Genomic DNA, 22,623 nt, shown 5'->3' with positions numbered 1-22,623 from the left:
CAAACAAACAAACAAACAAAATTGCCCAAAACCACGCACGTACGCAGGGGATGTTTGGCCGAACCCCCTATTTTTGTTATGTAAAAAAATTATACTTATATAGTTATAGCGCAACTGCTTGTGGTGTTTAACGTTTTCTACATAGTCTACATTCTTCTGATGAAGCATTAGCATTTTTTGGCATGAAATAGTCGCATGCAATGGTTTTTCTTAACCCTTTGTAAAGGTCCGACATGGCCAGGTGGTTAGGGCGCTCTACTCACAATATGAGGGTCGCGGGTTCGAATCCCCCTCCCACCAAATATGTTCGCCCTTTAAGCCGTGGGGCGTTATAATGTGACGATCAATCCCACTATTTGTTGGTAAAAAGAGTAGCCCAAGAGTTGGCGGTGGGTGGTAATGACTAGCTCCCTTCCCTCTAGTCTTACGCTGCTAACTTAGGGACGGCTAGCGCAGATAGTCCTCGTGTAGCTTTGCGCGAAATTAAAAAACAAACAAACAAACCATTCGTAATTGGAAAGCCGAAGTCGTATTGCTATTGTCAGGTTTTGTAGGCCGGATTCTTTACAGTAGGTGTCTGTGACTTGTTGGCGATAAATTTCAAAAATAAACAAACAGCAAAACAGTCCACTTGTTTTAAAATGATATATTAAAACAAATTAAACGTATATACAAATGTTCGTTACACTGTTGGTTATCACAGTTGTTTGTTTTTGAATTTAACTACAAAGCTACCCAATGGACTATCTGTGCTCTGCCTACCACGGGTATCGAAACCCGGTTTCTAGCGTTGTAAATCCGCAGAATACCGCTGTGCCAATGGGAAAAATCACAGTTGTATCCAGAACTTTAAATTATTGTATCTTTTTCTTCAAAGTCCACACAGGCTGGTTCAGTGATTTTAGAACAGAATTGGCAAGACGAATTATTTTTCTCTGCTCAGTTATTACAATACAGTCTGTGAAAGATTCCTTTAAGAAAACAGTAACCATTCCTTTTCTTGACAACGTTATCACTAATATTTCCTTCATATTTGATGCACATGTAAAGCAAGCAGCATCAGTTCAGAAACTTATTGCATAAAAATTCGCACAAGAGTTTTACATCTCTGATATCAGTCAGGCTATAGATTTTTTCAGGGAAGATTTGTCAAATCCTGATATTATTGATGAAAAACTTCATGGATGGAAGACAAGATGGTTTTTGATACCTCTCCAGCGTGCTTCAGTGTACCAAATATCTTTATGAAACTCATTGCCACTAAGTTCATATTCATGTGGATGTTCGGCATCGGTTTCACGCCGGTTGAATAATTACTTGAGGTGTACACAAGCAGAAGAAAAACTGAGTGCTCTAGCTTTAATACATAATTATTATAACACTACTATCAATATTGAAACTGTATGTAAGTTATTTATAGAAAAGAACCGCAGAAGAATGGAACATACTAATATGTTATTTCAGTAGTGCATACATGTACGTATATCATAGCCAATGATTGAAATAGCTAATATATTATTGTTGTATAAGGGTTGTTTATATTAGTAATATTATTTAACAATTAATAACTACTCTGCATGTAGATGGTACAGTACTTTACTATAATAAAATATACATATTTATGCTAATCTAAGTCTAGCTCCCCATGCAGTGTTACAACAGAATGATGATGATTTGTTTACTTTTCACTGGATGTTTGTGGATTTTATGTAAACAGTCATGTAATTGTTTAAGCCATATTTCACGCAATGTTGCTTCGAGATTTAATCTCATAGCATCTATGTGCATGTTGATTGTGCTTCGCGAAATATGTGTTGGCTTTTGATCTCACAAATTAGAACCCACCTTTTCAAACATTCTATGTACGACCTGAAAATCATAAGAAAACCATATTGATTAAAATTGAAGTCTGTTTTTTAGAACTACTAATTCAAATTATGCATAAAATCTGAATGCAATTACAGTTTCTAAAACAACCCGGGAGGTGGAGCTCCAGTGGAAAAATGACAATGCTGTTGATATGTACAAAGGGTTAAAACAAGCCCAGTTTGAGCTACAGGAAATTCGATTAACTCGTTGTAAGGAATCTTTTCAAATCGGTAAGTCTTATGTGTCTTAATGTGACAAAATCGTGAAGTCTCCCAAACCAAGCAAGCATACTAATAAACATCTTTAATCTATGGTGTGAACGCCTTTTTGCTTGCGAAGTTTGCTTATAATCATTTATGTTTGTCATACATAGCTCTATAATAAAATTCAATGTGTGGGTGTGCGCATCTGCGTGTCACATAACTTCTACTAAGCCGCTGGTTGCACCGACTTTTAAGTGGTACCAAACGAATCGTCTCGGCCCAATGAGTTGTACAAAGGTAAAACTTTTCACCAAACTCTTTAGGGAATCCCCCGAAAGCGGACCCTCAAACTTGGCATTGATTTACATTGGAGACAGTAAATAAGTAGGCCTACTAATTACCGTTCATAACTTGGTTAAAGAAATTAAAATTTGCATAACAGCGGCAATGATCACTAAACTGAAAAAATTTAAAATAGTAGTTCAAACATTAAATTTGTATTATAGCGGACCTGTAAATGTGGGCCATGGGCCTTTGGATTAACAAGTAACCGTGATAAAGGCTAAATAGTTCTAGTAGAATGTTCAAACTTTTGCTGTCCAATAGAATATAGTGTTTAAAAATATAATAATCCTAATACTATTGTCTTATAAGAAATGTGATTGTTTACTCTATGTTTAAAAATGATTTCTGAGGATTTATTTAAAGAGAAAATTTCTGTTAGTAGTTTCACAAGGACACAAAAGCTAAACAAAACACGTGGCTCTAATATAAGTATCGTTGAGTATTAAATTTTAATAAACAGTGTAAGATCACATTCAAAATACACGCAATTGTAAAACACAGAATTACGTTATGTTTGTCACATATAGAAAATCAGAATAGTGTTTATCAATACAAGTTTTCTATCGCGTCTTGGTTTCATAGAGAAAAGCACCATTACTTTAGGATGACCGTAGTTTTCTTTCCCGTCCTGGTTTCATAGAGAAAAGCACCATTACTTTAGGATGACCCTAGCTTTCAATCACGCCCTTGATCTATAGAGAAAAGCACCATTACTTTAGGATGACCCTAGTCTTTCTTTCGCGTCCTGGTTTCATAGAGAAAAGCACCATTACTTTAGGATGACCGTAGTTTTCTGTCGCGTCCTGGTTTCACAGAGAAAAGCACCATTACTTTAGGATGACCGTAGTTTTCTGTCGCGTCCTGGTTTCACAGAGAAAAGCACCATTATTTTAGGATGACCCTAGCTTTCAATCACGCCCGGGATCTATAGAGAAAAGCACCATTGCTTTATATAGTGAAAAGGTTTAGGCGATTCTTCTAATATTGGAAAGTCTATGGAGGGTTTTAGTGGATAATAACTGATTTCGTGGAAACGTAAGAAGATAACGTAAATTGTCTGTCACTTTTCCACTCGATTGTCATTACATAATTTTATTTATTGTTGAAACATTCCTACGTGGAACTCCAAACCGAATTCAACAGAAATTCATCCACAGGAATTGTACGTTAGAGGATTTTGCATGATAGTCAGTAACTATAGCAATATACACAGGGCTCATCAAAATATCACCAAGAGAAGCTTTATAGATCTAAGAAAATTCAACGTTTTGTATTAATTATGGCACTAAGATGCTTTCAATCTTAGGAGATATTGAATTTACTTAAAATACAGAATAACCTATCCTGATTTACATAGAGGCAATCGTAAATGGTTTTACTTATCAATATGGATGTTTCATCCTATTACTTTTATCAGAACTGCACTGGTTATAAATTATATTGTAATTGGCCTCCATGAAATTAACATTATTACATTATACTGTTGAGAACAAAAAACAAGCTTCTATAAGCTAGTGCAGTTCAGGATTTGAGACTAATATTGTAACATCTACAGTTCGTTGTTAAGTAGAAAATATAAGTCAACTTGAAACCTGAAGCAATCAAAATGATGGTACAATATGGCCGTGTCTGGATTGGCCTTCCGTTTTATGAAAAAAAAGAACGATGATTACTCAAGTTTTATTTCTTTTCTAAATTATTTAGTTTTTAACAATATTTACTTGTTTTTGAAAATTCCAAGGGTGGTTTTGACGGTTATGAATGTTGTTGTTACTTTGCTCCTGCTCACTATTAGGAATTGCAGGAATTCTGATCACTTAGTTTGCTCGTCATTAAATGTCAAGCAGGATCAAACGGAACGTGATTAAGACCAAATTTACAGATGGTCCCCTACTTCCCTACAAAGTGTGAATTTAGCTCAAATTAGCAAGGCGCTTCAGTGAATCTCTGAATTTCCTTGTACATCTGTCTAATGTATTACAAATATCCTCCATGGTTTTACTTCCTTCCTTCACAAATAATAACTTCCGATAATAATAACCTATCCACACAGAGTGAAACTCAAAATCAAACTTTAACTAGTCATGAAATTTAATGAGAAGCATCACTAATTATTACTTAAGTGATGTTGCTGAGTAGAAAGGTTAACAATACATGAAAATTTGGAACATTCAACATAGCATAAATAATATGCAGAGTAAGGTGACAATACAGTTTCTATTAGAAAACCAATCTTTTTAGGTGTGAAGGAACCACTGTAGACGACCTTTTTCACTAATGAGAAATAACACCAGGTATAAAAATAATTATTCTAGTACTATGTAAAAATATCGCTCTCTAATAGAAAATTAACATTGATACAAGTTCTTCATTTGTTGGTGTTTACATAGATTAGTAGTCTATGTAACAAAGCCTGGGGGGGTTACTGTAGCAAGACTATGAGGTAAACTTTAAGTGTTACTGTAGCAAGACTATGTAGTAAAGTCTCTGTAAGAAAACTTGAGTGTTACACTAAGAAGTTTATGGAATGAAGCATGAGTGATACAGTAACAAATGTATGTGGTGAAGCCTAAATCTGAGAGTAGCAAGTAGTTGTGATAAAGCCATAAAGAAGAATCTCGAGCCAAGTGTATTATTAATTATTGTGAAATGTATAGTTTACATTTAACTCACACTTGCCATGTTTGTTTTAGAAGTGGTTAATGAAAACAGTGTCTGTCTCTCTTGAGTATAGCGTGACTTCTGTACATGAACAACATTAGTTTACTTTATTCTCCATAAGTTATAACAACGATCACTCAAGTTTAGTTTGTTAGGCCGTTTTAATACAGTTCTATATGGCATGAACTGTAAATAGATGCCATTGATAGACACCAAAGAGCTAATAACTTTGTCCTCTGTTACGCCTGCCTTAGGAGTGAAAAGAAAACTGAAACCATCCATGCAATACAGACTAGTGTCGTTTCATTAAAGTATTAGAAATGTTGAATTTGTTTAATCCTTTGATGCGCCAATCAGTCAAGTAATCCTTTCTCACTGTAGTCGAGTCAATCGGAAATAATTATGTTGCTTTGAAAGCTCTGTCTTCTGAACCCCGCGTTTCGAGGCTAATACATTACACAACACAATACAGTGAACCAATGGTGAGACATGAGCCATAGCCATTGGTTTTAAGTATGATTTTCCACGTGATGTAGATGTCTGAAATTAAAATAATAAATAACCTTGCATTTTAACGGCCCATTTTAATTGATGAATGATCTAGTATTGTTTTTGTTTTGAAAGTCACATATTCCAACCAAGCTTTCACTGAACATTTCTTGTACTCTCGGTGATCAACTGTTTAATCCATCATCCACTATCGTAATACATCATCTCTGGACAAAACTCACACTCTTGATGAACAATTATTGTAATATATCATCCATTATCGTAATACATCATTCACTCTCAGTGAACAGTTATCGTAATATTCCTTGTAAAACTCACATTCACGATAAACAACTATCGTAATGAATCATCCACTCTCGGTGAACAACTATCATAATACATCAACTCTGAGCAGATCTCATACTTTCAACGAACAGCTATCTCAATAAATAATCCCTAGATGAATGTGTAAACTCAATTTAATTTCATTAGTGAAAACAACTACCAGTTTTTAAGGTATTATCATTGTATTGCAAGTATTTTTGGCAGATTTGTTTTATCTATTTAGAAATACTAGATTCATAAACTATTGAGTGTGTTATGCTGAAACGATTTGTAATGTGCAAATCACCAAGTCACCTGACAGCTACAGTCAATATAAAGTCGAGGTGGATTGGTATATACCAGGAATACATTTTGACATTTGTTTGGAATTTTGTAGATAGTGTGATGCTAAAGAAAACTGATGGCGTTTTAAAAGGGTATATAACAGCCCTTTTCGAAGGCAAAATATTCATACACTCAGATCATGAAGATATGTCCAGATAACGCAATTAAAACTTTCCTGGTACTTAATAACGTTGAAAAACAAAGGAATATGCGTCAACTTGAAGCACAAGGGCCACCCAGTAAGTAACCAGCAACAAGTCGTACACTAACTGGGGTAATCAAAGTCCTGCATCCTTTCGTGAGAATCGGCAAACACAAGGGCAAGGGTCAGGCAGCAAAAACTATCCACATACTCCAGTTAACAGTACACGACCTAATGAAGAAGGATGTTCGTCTGAATACGAGGCCAGAATTGTATGGGTTCACCAAGATATGGCTTCTATTCATGCCTCCAGTTCAATGCTCGCACACGTCAGACAGCTGGAGAATTAAACGGTTATTCATGTTATTCCATACAAAGACATATTGGTGTAGCACTTATGGATTTCTGTGCGATCGAACTATTGAAACGGGTGGTCAGAAACCACTGTCCTTATACACTAGAGGATTTTGAAAGTCTGCAGGGAGAAGTTGTCTGCTTTGAGTATCACAACCTTACATTGGAGCCTTTCCCAATGGAAACTATCATGTAAGGCTACTTATTAGCAACATGCATGGTCGTCAGATAAAATATGACCGGACATGGCAACATAACTTTAATGATGTTGTGGAGCTTTATAATCGTTTCAATATAGTGTACTCAAACACCTGTATTTCAATAGCTACGCATAAAGTGTAGATTAGTTTCGAAAATCATATATAAAAAACATTTCATCTTTTAACCCTCTATTGATTATTGTAACGTACAAATAACAAAACCATGTTCGTTGCTTAATACTCATACAAATGCTTCGGTTGTGTAGTAAATGCTCTTACTCCCAGGTAACAGTCTAAATAAACCATAGAATTACTTTTGTTGGTTCCTCAATTGAACAATTTTCCTTATAATTAAGGTGCCCTTTTATAACTTGTCAAAATATATTTCACATGAATTTTTTTTTTATAATACAGACTAATTTAAGAAAGAAATTTAAAGAAAACATTATTTTTTCCACTGTATTTTCATAATTCATGTAAAAGAGTGTGAAAATGAACTTTATTTCGTAATTTTGAAATAAACCACCGAATCAACTGAAGTTTAGAATAATGTTGCCGAACATATCATAGATGAACTCAAATCGTCGCTCTTATTTATTGAACCACATTACGTAACAAAGCCACTAAGTTATACACAAAACTGTTATTCTGTTGTTTCAGTATTTAGGAAATCTTCTCTCTATCTCTTTCTCATCCACTCTTTTTGAACATTTACACAGTCCTACGATGGTTTTACATGTTATACAGTAATTCCTGTACGCTGAATCCGAAAATGATATCCAATTTTCCCCATCGCGTACAGATTTTTCACAAAATGTCGTAACGCAATACATAAAAGAAAGACCACAATACGTAGTTTTGAGACCAAAAGACGTATATTTCACACAAACAAATCAAGATGAATGAGGATGTATGTTCGTCCCTTTTCTTCAGTTTGTTTGTATTTTTGTTAAGAAACATAATAATAAAAATGTTCATTGCGGTAAAAGAAATAATAATTTGATCTAAGTAAGAGTTGTTTTTATTCCAGATTTGTAAAAAATCCTTATGAATTTTATTTTTGAAATCTGCGACTTTTATGAAGTTTAAATTCGCAGGTCGTAATCGTAACACATCATCCACTCTCGAATGATTTATAGGTAGATCAATAAATTGATTTATTAACAAATTTATCACCAATACCAAATAATTAAGTGGTATAGTCGTAAATATTGTTGTTAAATCGTAGGTTTGAATTATATCTGCTGATTGTGTTTCATTTAAATTTTCTAGGGTTTTTAAGACCGGTTCATTAGTTTTAATTATCCAAAAATTATGTTTATTATTTATATTTTGTTATATTTGAACAAATAACTGGTTCAGTAATTGGGTTAATAAAACTACAGGTTGTTTCAGTCTAACTTTTATCGAACTAGAAATAAAATGAAATTTGATGGGAGATTTATGTAATTTAGGTATTGCATATTCTAAATATGGATTTTATTTAACATAAAATTTTAGCAGCCGTCAATAAATTGTTAATTATATCCTCTTTAGACTTATTTTGGAATCTAAAAGTTTTTGTGGTATTTATTTATCTCACTGATTACAATTTGTGCATAAAAATGTTTAGATTAAGCCAAATTTATAATTAGCTTTATTGATAGGCAGAATTTATTGCTAGTTTTCAATTGAAAAAAAAAAGGTTATGTCTCTTGGATATTTATTTGACTGCTTTATCTTCTATTTTATTAATAGCATAATATTTCCATTAAAAACAACAACTTGGAGGATAATGTGTAGAATAATTAAGTTTTGGCATAAATTAATTTATGTTTTTCTTTATAGAATTTGAAATGTCTCCCCTCGAGATGGATTCCTCCCAGGGAAGGTTCTGTATTTTTATTTTACCATCTCTGAGATCAAAACATCCACGCACGTGTTTGCCATGCATGACGACCCATAAAAGGGAAGAGAGGATCCTGGTGGTTGAGGGGTGTCACTGATGGGTCATTTTGTGTCAATGGCACTTTAACTCACCACTTTGGCCTTGAATTCCTGTAGACGGGTGGCCTTGGGGTGGCTTACTCAGGGTTAATCGGCTGGTCTAGTTGGGCTAAGGTCAACCAAGTACCAGTGTCAGACGTGCTCAATGGGTGGTGTGGACATTGTCTTTGATATTGGTGTTTGGGTATAGTGCCCACGAAACCCTGGTGTCTCTGCAGCACTCCACTTTAGCATTGTATTGCATCCTCTTGTAGGAATCTATGGTGGGTGGGGTCAGTTTTTCATTTTATACGGATCCTACACCCAGCGACCCCCAAAACACACACACACACAAAACTCATCGATAGGAAAGCGACCATGTTTGGAAGACTCTGAACAGCAGTCTCCAACCCATTGTGCACCTGTACCTCCTTTTTTCATCCTACATTATTTATCAAACACACCTTTAGAGCAAATGACTCCTTTTTTTATTAAGAATGGATTAGAGGGGCTTGTTGGCTCTCCAGAGTTAAGAAGTAACGTTCTGGGGACATTTTGGTTGAAACATCTACATCGAAACTTCTCCTGAGATTGAAAGCCATTGGGGATATACCTATTAAGGTTACTCCCCATGCTATCTGAATTTCCCACGAAGAGTTATCGTTGAAAAAATTTACGAAACCTCCCCGAGTCGGAGGTCCTCGCTGGTTTTTCCAGCCAAGGACGTAGCTCTACTTGTAAAGAAGGAATTATGGTGCCTACCAATGTTCTTGTATTGACATTTACATTGCCACGTCCGCCTGCCACTGTTAAAGCAGGATATCTGAACTGTAAGGTACGACCTTATATTCCTAACCCTCTGAGATGTTTCCAGTGTCAGCATTTCGGACATTTGAAGGCATCTTGTCGTGGTTTTTGACATGTGCTCGTTGTGGTGGTAAATACCATGACGCATAAGGGTGTCATTTGGACTCTCACTGCGTAAATTTTGGTAGTTCCCACCCCTTTTACTTTCGATCTTGCCCTAAGTGGATGGAGGAAAAAGAGGTACAACGTTTACATACTGTAAACAGCATTTCTTACCCTGAGGCTTGGAAGTTGTTGTCTCCTATTCCATTCCAGTCATATGCTGCTGCACTACATTCCACTACATTGCACTACATTACAGTGTATTTTGCCGTCTGTGGATGCAAGAGTTGACAAGTCCACGTCTACTCCTGTTTCTGTCCCCACTGTTGCATCCAGAGACTGCTTGAGTCCATCTCCTTGGACCTTGAGGTGCAGGACCATTATTCGGTCACGCCCCCAGTCTCTGGAGTCTCCATACTCTGAGAGAGATTTGCCCATTCGACCCAGGGCAGGGTACATGGAAGTCAAAAAACCTCCTTCTAGTAAAGAGAAACGTCGTTGTTGCAAACAGAAGGGTTCTCTGCCCAGTTTTCCTCCACCTAAATAACAATGGCCACTCCGATACAGTGGAACTGTCGAGGTTTACATTCTAATTTGAATGACATTAAGGCCTTGATCGATTCCTATCATCTCGGATGTTTGTCCTTACAGGAAACATTCCCTCGACCTGCTGATACAGCCACCTTTTGGCAGTTTTCTTTGTATAGGAATGACAGGTTGTGTGATGGACGAGTTCATGGAGGTGTGGCACTGCTGTTTGATCAGCATGTACCCACCCTGTCTGGGTTACTCGGTGCACCCTTGGAGGCTGTAGCCATCCGTATCTCCCTGGGTTGTACCATCACTGTTTGTTCTCTTTACTTGTCTACTGGAGAGACGTACGATCAATCAGACCTTCATGCTCTCATAGAACAGTTGCCATCTCGCTTTTTCATCTTGGAAGACTTTAATGGATACAATCCACTTTGGTGTGGTGCTGATATTGATAGGAAGGGTCGTTTTGTGAAGCATATGAACCTTTTTCTCTTCAATACTGGTTCTTTTACCTATTTTCATGCACCTAGTCAGCATTTTACTGCTATTGATATATCTATCTGTTCCCTTTCACTTTTTTCGTGTATTTCCTTCAGAGTTGACAGTGACCCACGGGCAGTGATAATTTTCCCATCGTTTTGAGGGAGATTGGGTGTGGTCGATGCCACCCAACCAGAGTACCACAGTGGAAGTTGAAGCAGGCTGACTGGTTCTCTTTCACCACACTCTTAGAACTAGATCCTGCTGTCATTAGTCTTCCAGCTATTAACTCGTCCATGGTGGTCTCCCATCTGCCAATAGGCATGAAAGGCTCAGAAACGAGCCTGGGATAGCTTTTGCAGGTATCCCACTTTTCCAACCACATTGCATTCCAACGAGCCCGTGCCCATGCTCGGCAGGTCCAACGTTAAATCCATCTTAATCTTGGATTAAGCTCACCATCAGCATATCTTCTAACAACAGTTCCAAAGTCGTCTGGGACAAGATTCTGAAGGTCAATGGGAAGTATGCTTCCCATCCCATTTCCATCTTGCTCTCCAATGGCCAGGAAGATGCTGATACTCTCAGAGAGTGCTTTTTTATCTCTCCAGCACTTCTGTTTCTTCTTTTTCTGCCTTCTTGGTCATCAAGTCTCAGGTAGTGCAATCGCCTATTTCCTTTTCGGCTGATCATCTCTATGACTATTATCGTCCTTTTACACTAGTGAACTTAAGCTTACTCTTCATTGGTCTGACAGAACATTAGTCAGGCCTGATTAAATTCACTATGAGATGCTGCATCATCTCTCTCCTGCCTCTCTTGCCCTTCTTTTGGTTGTTTTTAACAGGATCTGGCAGGAGAACATTGTTCCTGATGCTTGGTGCAATGCTACTGTTCTACCTTTTTCTAAGTCTGGGAAAGATCTCAAAATTTCTTCTAATTATTTTCCTATTACTTTCACTAACTGTCTCTGTAAGGTTTTGGAGAGGATGGTTAATGTTCGTCTTCTTTGGTTCCTTGAATCAAACAACCTCATCTTGCCCAGGGAAGCCTTCCCCAATAAAGAACATCTTTTCTCTGACCTTGAGAAGGCTTACAATATTATGTGGAAATACGGCATACGACTTCTATATTTCTTATCGGTCATTGATCATGAGGTTTATTGAGTGGTAGCTTCAGACTGCTCTCAATTGTCTTTTATGTTGGACAATAGCAAACGGTTTCACCATCTCCTCATTGTAAACCATGGCACCAATGGGAGTTTCACTCCGATCCCAAGCTCTGTCGCGGTAGTGTTGTTCTTCCTGTGGTTCCTGAGGCAATGTTCTTAGGGCTTATCTTTGATCGTAAGTTTACTTTCATTTATCACGTCAAGCAGCTTTGTGTCAAGTGTATAAAGGCACTGAACATCACCCATGCCCTCTCTTCCACCTCTTGGAGAGTGGATCAGTATTCTATGTTGAAGATCTATTGAGCCCTAATATGTTCTAATGTGGACTATGGGTCCCTGATTTATGATTCTGCCAGTCCCTCTGCCTTGAAGATGCTGGACCCTTGTCCACAATCTGGGGCTTCAGCTCTGCATGGGGGCTTTCTTCACTTTACCAGTTCAGAGTCTGTACACTGAGTCTTACAAATAATGGCTGGAGACGGCTTGAATGGGTAATGAAGAAAAACTTTAATGTAAGTTTAACATAACAGCAAATGTACAACGTTTCAACAAGGTTTTTTCATCTTCAGGTACGACAAAACCTTGTCGAAACGTTGTACGTTTGCTGTTATGTTAAACTTATATTAAAGTTTTTCTTCATTACCCATTCAAGCCGTCTCCAGCCATTATTAGTCTCATAGTGGGTTCCTCGTCATCGAATTTGAGTCCCACAAACTTCGTCTTCACTTCCGCCATTTGCAACTTTCCTTACAATATGCTACCAAGCTTCAATTCTTACCACAGCATCCCACCTGGGTCGTATCTTCCTTCCTTTGTGGGCCATGCTCTTTCAGAATAGACAGTCTGCCATTCCACCTTTTGGCCTTCGTATCCACGCACAGATGGATGAATTGTGTGTGTCCTTGGATGACCAACCCATCCTGCCATGGCTCATTACCATCCCCACCTGTGACCTTTCTTTAAGCCATCTAGGGAAGGCAGATACTCTCAATTGGAAGTACCATCTTCTCTTTGCCGATCTTCTTTTGAACCATTCTTTTGTTCCAGTTTTTAGTGATGGTTCGAAATCAGGTGAGTCTGTGGGCTCTGCCATGGCTTGTTTTAACTCAGTGGATGATCACAGGATTCCCTCTGCAGTTTCTGTGTTCACTGCCAAGTTGTATGCCATTTTTCTCGTCTTGGATCACGTAAAAGCTAAACAGTACAGTAATTGTACTATTTACACTGACTCTCTTAGCTCTATACTGGATCTGGAATTGTTTAACGTTAGTTCTCACCCTGTTCTTGTCGATATTCAAAAACGACTGGCCCATTTTTTTCTATTTTTCCATTTCTGTCCAGTTTTCTGGATACCTGGCCATGTCAGTATTTACTGGAACGAGCTTGCTGACACCGCAGCTAATTCCGTCTGCTCTGGTGCCGTCACGGCCGTGCCTGTCCCACATACGGACTACGGTCTTGTGTTCAAGTCTCGGTCTCGCACCAATTGGCAGTTGACTTAGGGTGAGCAACGTTATAACAAGCTTTTCCAGATCAAACCTTCTGTTGCTCTTTGGCCGTTGTTTCCTTAAGTATCGGAAGGAGGAAGTTGTCTTGGCTAAGCTACGCATTGCTCACAGTTTTTTAACTTATTGTCTTATTTTATCTGGGACTGATCCACCAATGTGTGACCTTTGTGTAACTCAAGTCACAATAGCCCACATTTTACCCTCGTGCAGTCGTTACGACTGTGAGGGGCGGCACTTTTTTAGACATATACTTTCTACGGGTTTACGGTGTCCTTGGCGATGGTGACACTGTCCGGCTTGAATGTATTTTTAACTTTTTACAGGCCATTGACATTTTTTATTCTATCTAGTTAACCTTTTCGGGGTTTTGTATATCTTGTAACTGGACTTCTTTTTACAATTTACAGTATTTTAGTTTCTATTTTTATAGTGGTTGTTTGGCGCAGATAGCCCTGTTGCTTTGCGTCAAAAAACTCCAACCAACTAAACAATTAACATGTCTATTTTTTAAATTTTGTAGTTCTTCTGTATTTAGAACCTTTTTCCATGATATTCCATAAAAACTGTCTTCTATTATTTCCAGTAATAATATGTTTATGTAAATAATTTGCCAAAGAGTTTGAATAACAATCACATGATAAATTAGGTACATTATTTAGATCTAACTTATTTAAAACATATTTGTAATTACATATAACTGGTCCTATTGGAATTTCATATTTAAAACTAATAATTTGTTTGTAATTAAGCACAAAGCTACACAAGGGGCTATCTGTGCTCTGCCCACCACGGGTATCGAAACCCGGATTCTAAAACTAATAATAAATTTTAAATATTTTAAAGAAAAATATTTTATATAACATAATCATGCGAAATTTTAGAAATTTTCAAATCATTAAAACTTTTATGTTTAAAATTAATTGCTATGTATGGTGATTTTCTTATTAGTAATTCTTCACTTGTATCATTCAAATCATTTACTTTAAGCCTAAATTTTATAATATCGTAAATTAAATATTTAGCATGGTTATTTTGAATATTAAATGTAAATACGGATTTTGTTAACACTTTTAACTTTGAATTATTTAGTTTATATATATTTTTGTAAATATAACTACGAATGTTAGTAAGTATATAAAACTTATTTTCTGAGTCGTACAAAAACAAAAATTGACCCATTTTATTCTATTTCTTCCTTTTCATCCATTTGTCTTTTTGTGCACATTTTGTTAATACACAAAATTAAATCTAACTATATTGTATTTAAGGTTTGGATATATTGTGTATAAATTACGCCATTCTTACTTTTCATGTAATTTGTTGCGAAGATTTTGTAGCTTATTTAAATTATATACTCATATTTATTACTAGCTGACGTACATATTCAACACACGGAGAAGATATAGGGACTCCCAGGGGGTGATATAGCGGTATAAACTCCTAATGCATTGTGTCGTTACAATCAGTCTATTTATAAGCAGATACAAACACAAACTTGTCAAATATGGGTTTAAATTAGGACAATAATAAATAATAACACAAAACCTCTTATTAAGAATTTATATATCATAATAACAAATTACATAACGAAACGTTGTTCATTCTTCATATGTTCTAAGCTATTACTACAAAACTGATAACATTCCAACTCGTTCTTTATGTAATTGTGTGATTTTCTTTTTCTTACATTACATACTGGTATCTTTATCTGTAGGTTTACTGTCTCTACGAGGTTTTACAAATGTGTTGTTAGTTTCGCAACTTAAAAATATGGGTATTTAATTTTTAAATTAGTAGAATAAAAATAATTTGTGTTATAAGATTATTTTATAGTTATTTATAAAAAAAAGGTTTTCTTCGATATGAATATGATCAAAGTAGTACAGTTCTATGCCGCTAAACTATAGATCTATAGATGCTCTGTTGTTGATTCAAAAAAACTTTCATCTCAGAAAACATGGTTTCACACCAGATTTGTAGATACTATATTGTAGGTTCAAAGAACTGTCACTTCAGAAAATGTTGACTGACACCAGATTTGTAGATACTATATTGTAGGTTCATAGAACTGTCACCTGACAAAAAGTAGATTGAAACCAGATTTGTAGATACTATATTGTAGGTTCATAGAACTGTCACCTGAGAAAAAGTTGATTGAAACCAGATTTGTAGATACTATATTGTAGGTTCATAGAACTGTCACCTGAGAAAAAGTTGATTGACACCAGATTTGTAGATACTATATTGTAGGTTCATAGAACTGTCACCTGAGAAAAAGTTGATTGACACCAGATTTGTAGATACTATATTGTATGTTCACAGAACTATTACCTCAAAAACAGAAGCTTGATACCAGTCATGAAATATTTTTGTCCAATACATGTGTATTTCTTAAAAGTCTAATTTATTACCAGCCTCTAAACTACAATTTCTTCATTTCTTTCTTATTAAGTGCTATATTTACAACATCAAATAAATCACCAGACACTATGTTATTTTGGTATTTATTGTGAACTATAGAATTCAAAAAATAAAAGTAGAAAACTTATTGTAAAATTTAAATGGTTGTCTTTAATTTTGAATGGGGGTCGATTTCTTGATCACTTGATATTTCACTATTGTATAGGAGAGTACAGTTGTCTTAGGGCTGAATTGGACCTCAAAAGGTCAATTGGGCATCACCTTGTACAGTCCTATTTGCCTACCACACTTATCGTGGTCATCTCCTGGGTATCATTTTGGCTAGATGTGGACGCTATACCGGCTAGAATCACGCTAGGGGTCACCACCTTACTAACCATATCATCAGAAAGTAGCGACCACCAAGCCAACCTCGCCCCAGTGTCGTATGTAAAGGCTCTGGATGTGTGGATGGGTGTATGCACGTTCTTCGTCTTCTCTGCTCTGATTGAGTTTACTTTTGTCAACTTCTTGGCTCGCAGAAGGGGAGTAAATGAAGGTGCATCTGGAGGAAGCGGAAATGAAAACAATTTGGTGCTCTACATGGTAAGCCTAAGTTTAAAACAGGATACCTTTAAACTCAGTGTGAGCTACGACAAGTCATACATATATGAAAGATAATAACTATTTATATTATTATTTACGAAAGTGAATTGAATTTGATTTAAACTGTATTCTTATATCACAATCAAAAGCACAAGGAAATGTTCTGTCAATCAGGGGTATATTATATCTGCATATCGATGGTAACTATGTTGTAGAAATTATCAATGATAAATATTTTCCCCAAGAATGGTTGCTTTAGCTTCAAAAACCGTATAATTCTATTAACAATACGAAATAAATGATTAAGACATCAATCGACTGTTCCATCACGAATGTTATCGTTTTAGGTTGCTTTTTCAAACTTTTAAATAAATTAAAGAACTGTAGAAAAGCAAAGAAACATCCGACAATTACATAATTGTGTAAGTGAAAGGTTGTTTATACAGCACAATGGACTAGACACTCTTTTAAAAAAGTGTCATATAGCTAATAACTTTTAAAGTCAGTAATATGAGAAAGAAGTGAGTGAGCAACGTGTGATAATTTTTTGTTGATACTATTACTTCATTTAATTCGATTTGTTTAAATTTTCATTGGATTTTCTAAAAATAAAAATAAGACTTAACTTAAACTTATCACACTATTTTATATTTTTGTCTTTGCTTTTCTGCGAAAGTCTAAGGAAGTAAAGTTACCTCGTGAAAAATTACTCTAGACACTCGTTTCTTGATAGATAAACACTTCCTTCTTACGCTTTTTTTACTTGTATTTCTTGCAGTATCTGTTGTGCAACTAAAGTCCTGTTTTAAAGTCATTATTATTCTTAATTTCCCACCTGGTGGCGCTGTATTATACACAAATGAATTACTCATGCAAATCTACGTGAAACAAATGTGCAAAATTTTTTAAACCTTGTTCAAGACATCCATTTTCATGTATTTTTACTTTGCAAGTTAATCGATCCAGCTAATTTGTAAAATCCTTTTAACCCTCATTAGGGGCCTCAACATCAAAAGTTCGAAAAGTTTGGTTGAATCCACCAGATCTATTCTACTTTTGAACAACCCCCATATGTTTATGCTAATTTCACGTTCTTCTTAATTTGCAAGTTAATCCATGCGGGTAATTCCTAAAACCCCTTGATCCAACATTAGGAGCCAATTGTTAGCGTTTTAAGCCCCTAAGCTCAATACTAAGCTGCCATTATCTCCATTTTATTCCTCCTTTAACTTTGTAAACTCCATTGGAGCCTCATGCCCCACTTCCCAATATTTAGGCCTAATCTGTATTGTGTTAGTAATGAACTTTTTTCATAAGCATACTATTTCTGCTACACGATGGTTGTATTAAGTGTAACTACAGCAATCCACGTTATCTCGTCAGTATTTCATTCAACACTTTATTTGCTGGCATAACATCGTCCGGGTGATCCGGAAACGAGCCTTGCAGGATTTGTGTTTGATGTAAACTACAATAAAGTAAACGAAAGAAATTTCTATCACATTTTTAACAGACACCAAAGGGCGGCGACAAGACATTGACCATCAAAGACATGGATCTGCCGGCTACAACGAGAATGCTGACCCTTAGAGCACGTGCCAAACGGATTGACCGAATCAGTCGCATTATCTTTCCAGTAGGATTCCTTTTTTTTAACGGAATGTATTGGCCCTATTACATGTACTAAGGGTAACCCTTGTTCGTGAGAATGTGGAACACAAGAAGTATGTTTCTGAGACAGCACTAAAACATCATTAACCTCAACCGGAAGAAACACCAACCAGGAAAGAGTATTAATCGAAAGAACATTTGATATTCTAAGAAGTAGCAGAAATAGTTAAATTATTTTGTGCTTAATGTTACGATGTCCTAGAAAACTAGCTGAATCTTTTAAAAGAAATCCATAATTATGCTTTTGTATGGTAAATGGCCTTTGTTTATTTACGTAGCTTTACTTGTGTAGTGTTGTATTAAGTTTCATGCAGAAAGCTACTGTTTAACTGAAATAAGAAGTTCATTGCCACCAGTAACTTAGTCAAAAAAAAAAAAACAACACTTGAAATAACGAAATTATATATTGGATTTAATACATTTTCATTTGAGTAGCTCCCTGATTGGCTGAAACGTTTTACTCAACGATGTTTCGTTTAATTACCAATAAAAAACAACACTTGAAATAACGAAATTATATATTGGATTTAATACATTTTCATTTGAGTAGCTCCCTGATTGGCTGAAACGTTTTACTCAACGATGTTTCGTTTAATTACCAATAAAAAAACAACACATAACTAAATAGGACTCTAAACGATAGATTTCAACAGATATTTTCTTATTATTCACGTGTGTTAACAATTGTTAGTTTTCGTCAAAACCACGTTTGTATATGAAATTTGTAGAGGAATATGTACTATATGGATCTTTTCCAATTAGTGTTTTACTTCATTTCTTTAGCTCCCCAGTAGCACAGCGGTATGTCTTCGGACTTACAACGCTAGAATCCGGGTTTCGATACCCGTGGTGGGCAGAGCACAGATAGCCCATTGTGTAGCTTTGTGCTTAATTACAAACAAATCCTTTCTTTATCTTCGGCTTTCCTTTTCCATTTTCTATAGATTACATTATTTATGTTTGAGTAAATAACTTGTTTTTGTTATTTGTATTATTTTGAGATAGCTGTGGTCATTTCGGGTATTTAATTGGACGCCTGAATTACGTTTTAATGACCAGTACCTATGTTATGTTTTAACGTACGCAGAAGTGAAATTGTTAATGAGGTTAATTAGCAAATTGTAGAAAACAGTGACGATTTTGATGTATAATGTAGCTTAAATTTAAAAATGATATACATCAAACATACATATAATTTTTTTTCTCAGGTTGGCAATCTTTATTATTTAAATCAATTTATTCTTCTTCTTGTTTTCTTATTTTCGCTACACACTGGGCTGTTTTTACTCTGTCTTCTATGGAGAATCGAACTCCGGATTTTTTGCGTTGTAACTCCATAGAACAATTGCAGTACTAAACAAACTTGAAACCACACACTAGTTGTTGAGAGAACCCTCTTTATGACTGACGTTCTGTAATTAAGTTTTACCATGACGTCTCAACAAGTTTTATATCGATGTTTTAAAATTGAAAATATAGTAAACTATTTTAAGGCCTTTTAACTGTTATGTAAAAAAAATTGGGTATAATGAGTGTAATTGTCAAATTTATTGTATAAATTTGTATATTTTGTAATTTGATCACGTAATACTTAATACAATTCACATAAAAATAAAACCATGACCATTAAGTCACCTTCTGCTATCTCTATCTGTAACAACTCACCTCTATACATTTGTAACACTAAATAACTACTACTCACCTCCTGCTACCTGTAACCACTCTTCTCCTGCTAGCATAAGTCACCTTCTGCTATCTCTATCTGTAACAACTCACCTCTATACATTTGTAACACTAAATAACTACTACTCACCTCCTGCTACCTGTAACCACTCTTCTCCTGCTAGCATACTTCTTATTGTCTGTAACATTAAGTAATAATTGCCCACCTTTTACTATTGACATAGCTGTACACAGTACAAAACAGCTCACATGCTACTATCGATATGTCTTCAATACAGGACAGTTGTGTTTCCCTTGTCACTATCACTAGATCTGTAACAGAGAAAAATTAGAACTCATATCTTATTACCCATATCTTTCTTGCATAAGATAACGATAATTAGCCTTTTTTTGCTAGATTCCTTAAAAAGAACAGGGCAATGAAACCTGACGACTTGCCACTATGATGTGGATTTTAATAGCGGACGAATTTCATAATCTCCACTTCACGAGTGCGATGTTTGTTGAATTCGTGATAATACGTTAGTGATAAAAAATCTCTCTCTTCCCGTGTCACTAACAAAATCCAGTACTGTTTCAACTCTTGGAATATTCTGGTGTTTTCAACACAGTTGTGTTCAGATTATTTCTGTACCAAATTACATTTAATAAGTAAAAGGTATAACTTTACCCCTTTAGGTGGAGGTTAACTATTCTCATCTTGATAGAAATCAGTCCGTTTCTCATATTAATAAAGATGAATTATTATTGTACTTGAATCAAAACATAGTTATATGTAGCCCTTATATATTCATATCTCTAGTATTATTTTCTAATGATGGCCATAATCGATATATGTGGATAGAAAAATCTTGAGTATTAATTACATCATTTAATTTTTTTTTTTTTTCCGAAATCTACTTTCCAATAAACATACGAAAAATGTTGAAGAAACCATCAGAAACATAAATATAATTGGTTGGACACCATTAACCGTTCAAAAATTTTAATAATTCTAAAATCAAGAGGTGTTTTTATTCTTGCATAGATCGCATAGGTGTCCTGTAACATAAACAAGTTTCATGCACTGCCGCCATCTCTACATTGGTTATCATAGCTATGTGCACAATAGAAATTATATGATCTTCAACATGAAACGATGATGCTTCAAGTCAGTGTCAATGACTTTCCTAAAGCATCATACAATCTTTTAAGGAAATTCTCGCTACTTTAGGTACATTATGTTACAAGATACATTTTTTTTAGACTAATAGAAATAAACAAATATAATTAAAACGCTCAACCTTCCATCAATTGTTCCACCAACAACAATATTTTGTGGCTAATGTTTTTCCATATTTACTTCGACAACAGTAAAAACATCCTTCAAGATTAGCTACAAACGTAATGAATCTCAACTGACAAATGAGCATAAAAGAGCTTTATTTGTGTTAGATAACATGACTTGTCGTTTCATGGAATATTATATTGCACAAAATAAACATTACAATAAGAAAATGGTAAAATGTCTTTGAGAACAACACTTCAAACAGTATTGTTCTGTTAAATTCTGCTTAAACACATTAAGAACTTTGTTGGAAACAACAAACAGAACCTTGAGAAAAAAAGCATCGACAAAAAACAACAATAAAAAAACAAGCCGCAATCTTTTGATATGTTGGAATTATTTGAAAACAACCCGCGTAATATAAAATTTACATTCAATATTGTGTATGCTTAGTCACGTGATAGAACTACCTTCTTATGCACTTAATATCATATAGAGTTTCTGTTCTATATAAACGTTCATTTTAGTTAAGCACTGCTGTTAAAAGCTTAATGTGAAATGTATTTTACATTGTGCATTTACAGTAATTTGTAACGAGATATAATACTTATTCCGTGTTATCATATCAGGTTTCTACTCTGCATTCACAAAATATTTTGTCTTATTACATCTTATTTCCATAGTAATCACATACATTTACTATCCATCGTTTTTATACTTATTATCAGATCTTTTTTTTGTACATTCACAGAATTTATGTTGTTGAAACCTACAACTATTTCTATGATATACAATCCAATCCTTTGACACAAAATCTTTTTCACCTTTTGTGAGTTTCTTGAGCTGTAAATGTTTTATTTCTTATGATTTTCAGTCATTTCTTAACTTTGGGCATATTATAAATGCGAATTATAAAGTCCACGAAAGAAATCTGAAGGTGAAACCAGTGTCAGCACTATTCTAGGGCATCAGCGTTGTAGTATTTTAAATTAAAAGTGTTGTATGTGTTCCGATTAGTCGTTTATTTAAAATAATTATTAACGCCACAAATACCAATTAGATGTTGTAGCGTCCATCAAGTGCTTATTTTACTATGCAGTGTTAGTCTGCTATAGTGTTATTGTGTGATACGACTCTGTAGCTTCAGCCTTCTACAGTTACTACGCGACTACGTGAAGCTATTGAATAATCAATGGTGTATTATAAAGGCTGTATAATTCAGTTATGGAATTTACTTATGAATATTTTGTTCTCTCGTTGTATTCAAAGCATTTCTACGTATAATTAAATAAATGTGTTACGTTATAGGATACCAAATAGTATTTGGTGAATGTAAAGTCATGTGTACATAAAACTTCAAAAATTCTTAGCAAAGTCTGCATGATAAAAAATAGAGAACCAAAATAAAATTTCCTTGATATAAACAAAATTTAGTCATTTCTCTTTTTTGTTTGTTTATTTCATGTTCAAGTTTGGAGTTCACATCTTATACAACAA

The 22,623-nt window shown here is 35.1% G+C and overlaps 1 protein-coding gene and 1 long non-coding RNA gene across 2 annotated transcripts in view; one reads left to right on the top strand and one right to left on the bottom strand.

Moving 5' to 3' along the window:
* Positions 1 to 19,871, top strand: part of LOC106461487 (glycine receptor subunit alpha-1-like) — an 88,255-nt gene extending 68,384 nt beyond the window's left edge. Inside the window, exons 6-8 of the mRNA XM_022388462.1 lie at positions 1,965 to 2,099; positions 16,126 to 16,505; positions 18,019 to 19,871. Coding sequence (XP_022244170.1) covers positions 1,965 to 2,099; positions 16,126 to 16,505; positions 18,019 to 18,192 — 689 coding nt within the window. The 3' untranslated portion in view covers positions 18,193 to 19,871. The remainder of the gene's footprint in view (positions 1 to 1,964; positions 2,100 to 16,125; positions 16,506 to 18,018) is intronic.
* Positions 19,442 to 20,946, bottom strand: LOC111086270. The gene is made up of 2 exons (XR_002610994.1): positions 19,923 to 20,946; positions 19,442 to 19,811 (listed from the first exon to the last, which is right to left on the bottom strand). It is a non-coding gene; the product is annotated as an uncharacterized LOC111086270 (long non-coding RNA).
* Between the last annotated feature and the right edge of the window lie 1,677 nt (positions 20,947 to 22,623).

Source organism: Limulus polyphemus, unplaced genomic scaffold (genome assembly GCF_000517525.1).
Source record: "Limulus polyphemus unplaced genomic scaffold, Limulus_polyphemus-2.1.2 Scaffold970, whole genome shotgun sequence".
NCBI classification, from domain to species: domain Eukaryota; kingdom Metazoa; phylum Arthropoda; class Merostomata; order Xiphosura; family Limulidae; genus Limulus; species Limulus polyphemus.
Note: the sequence above shows the minus strand (reverse complement) of the source record. Positions and strands in the feature narration are given on the sequence as shown.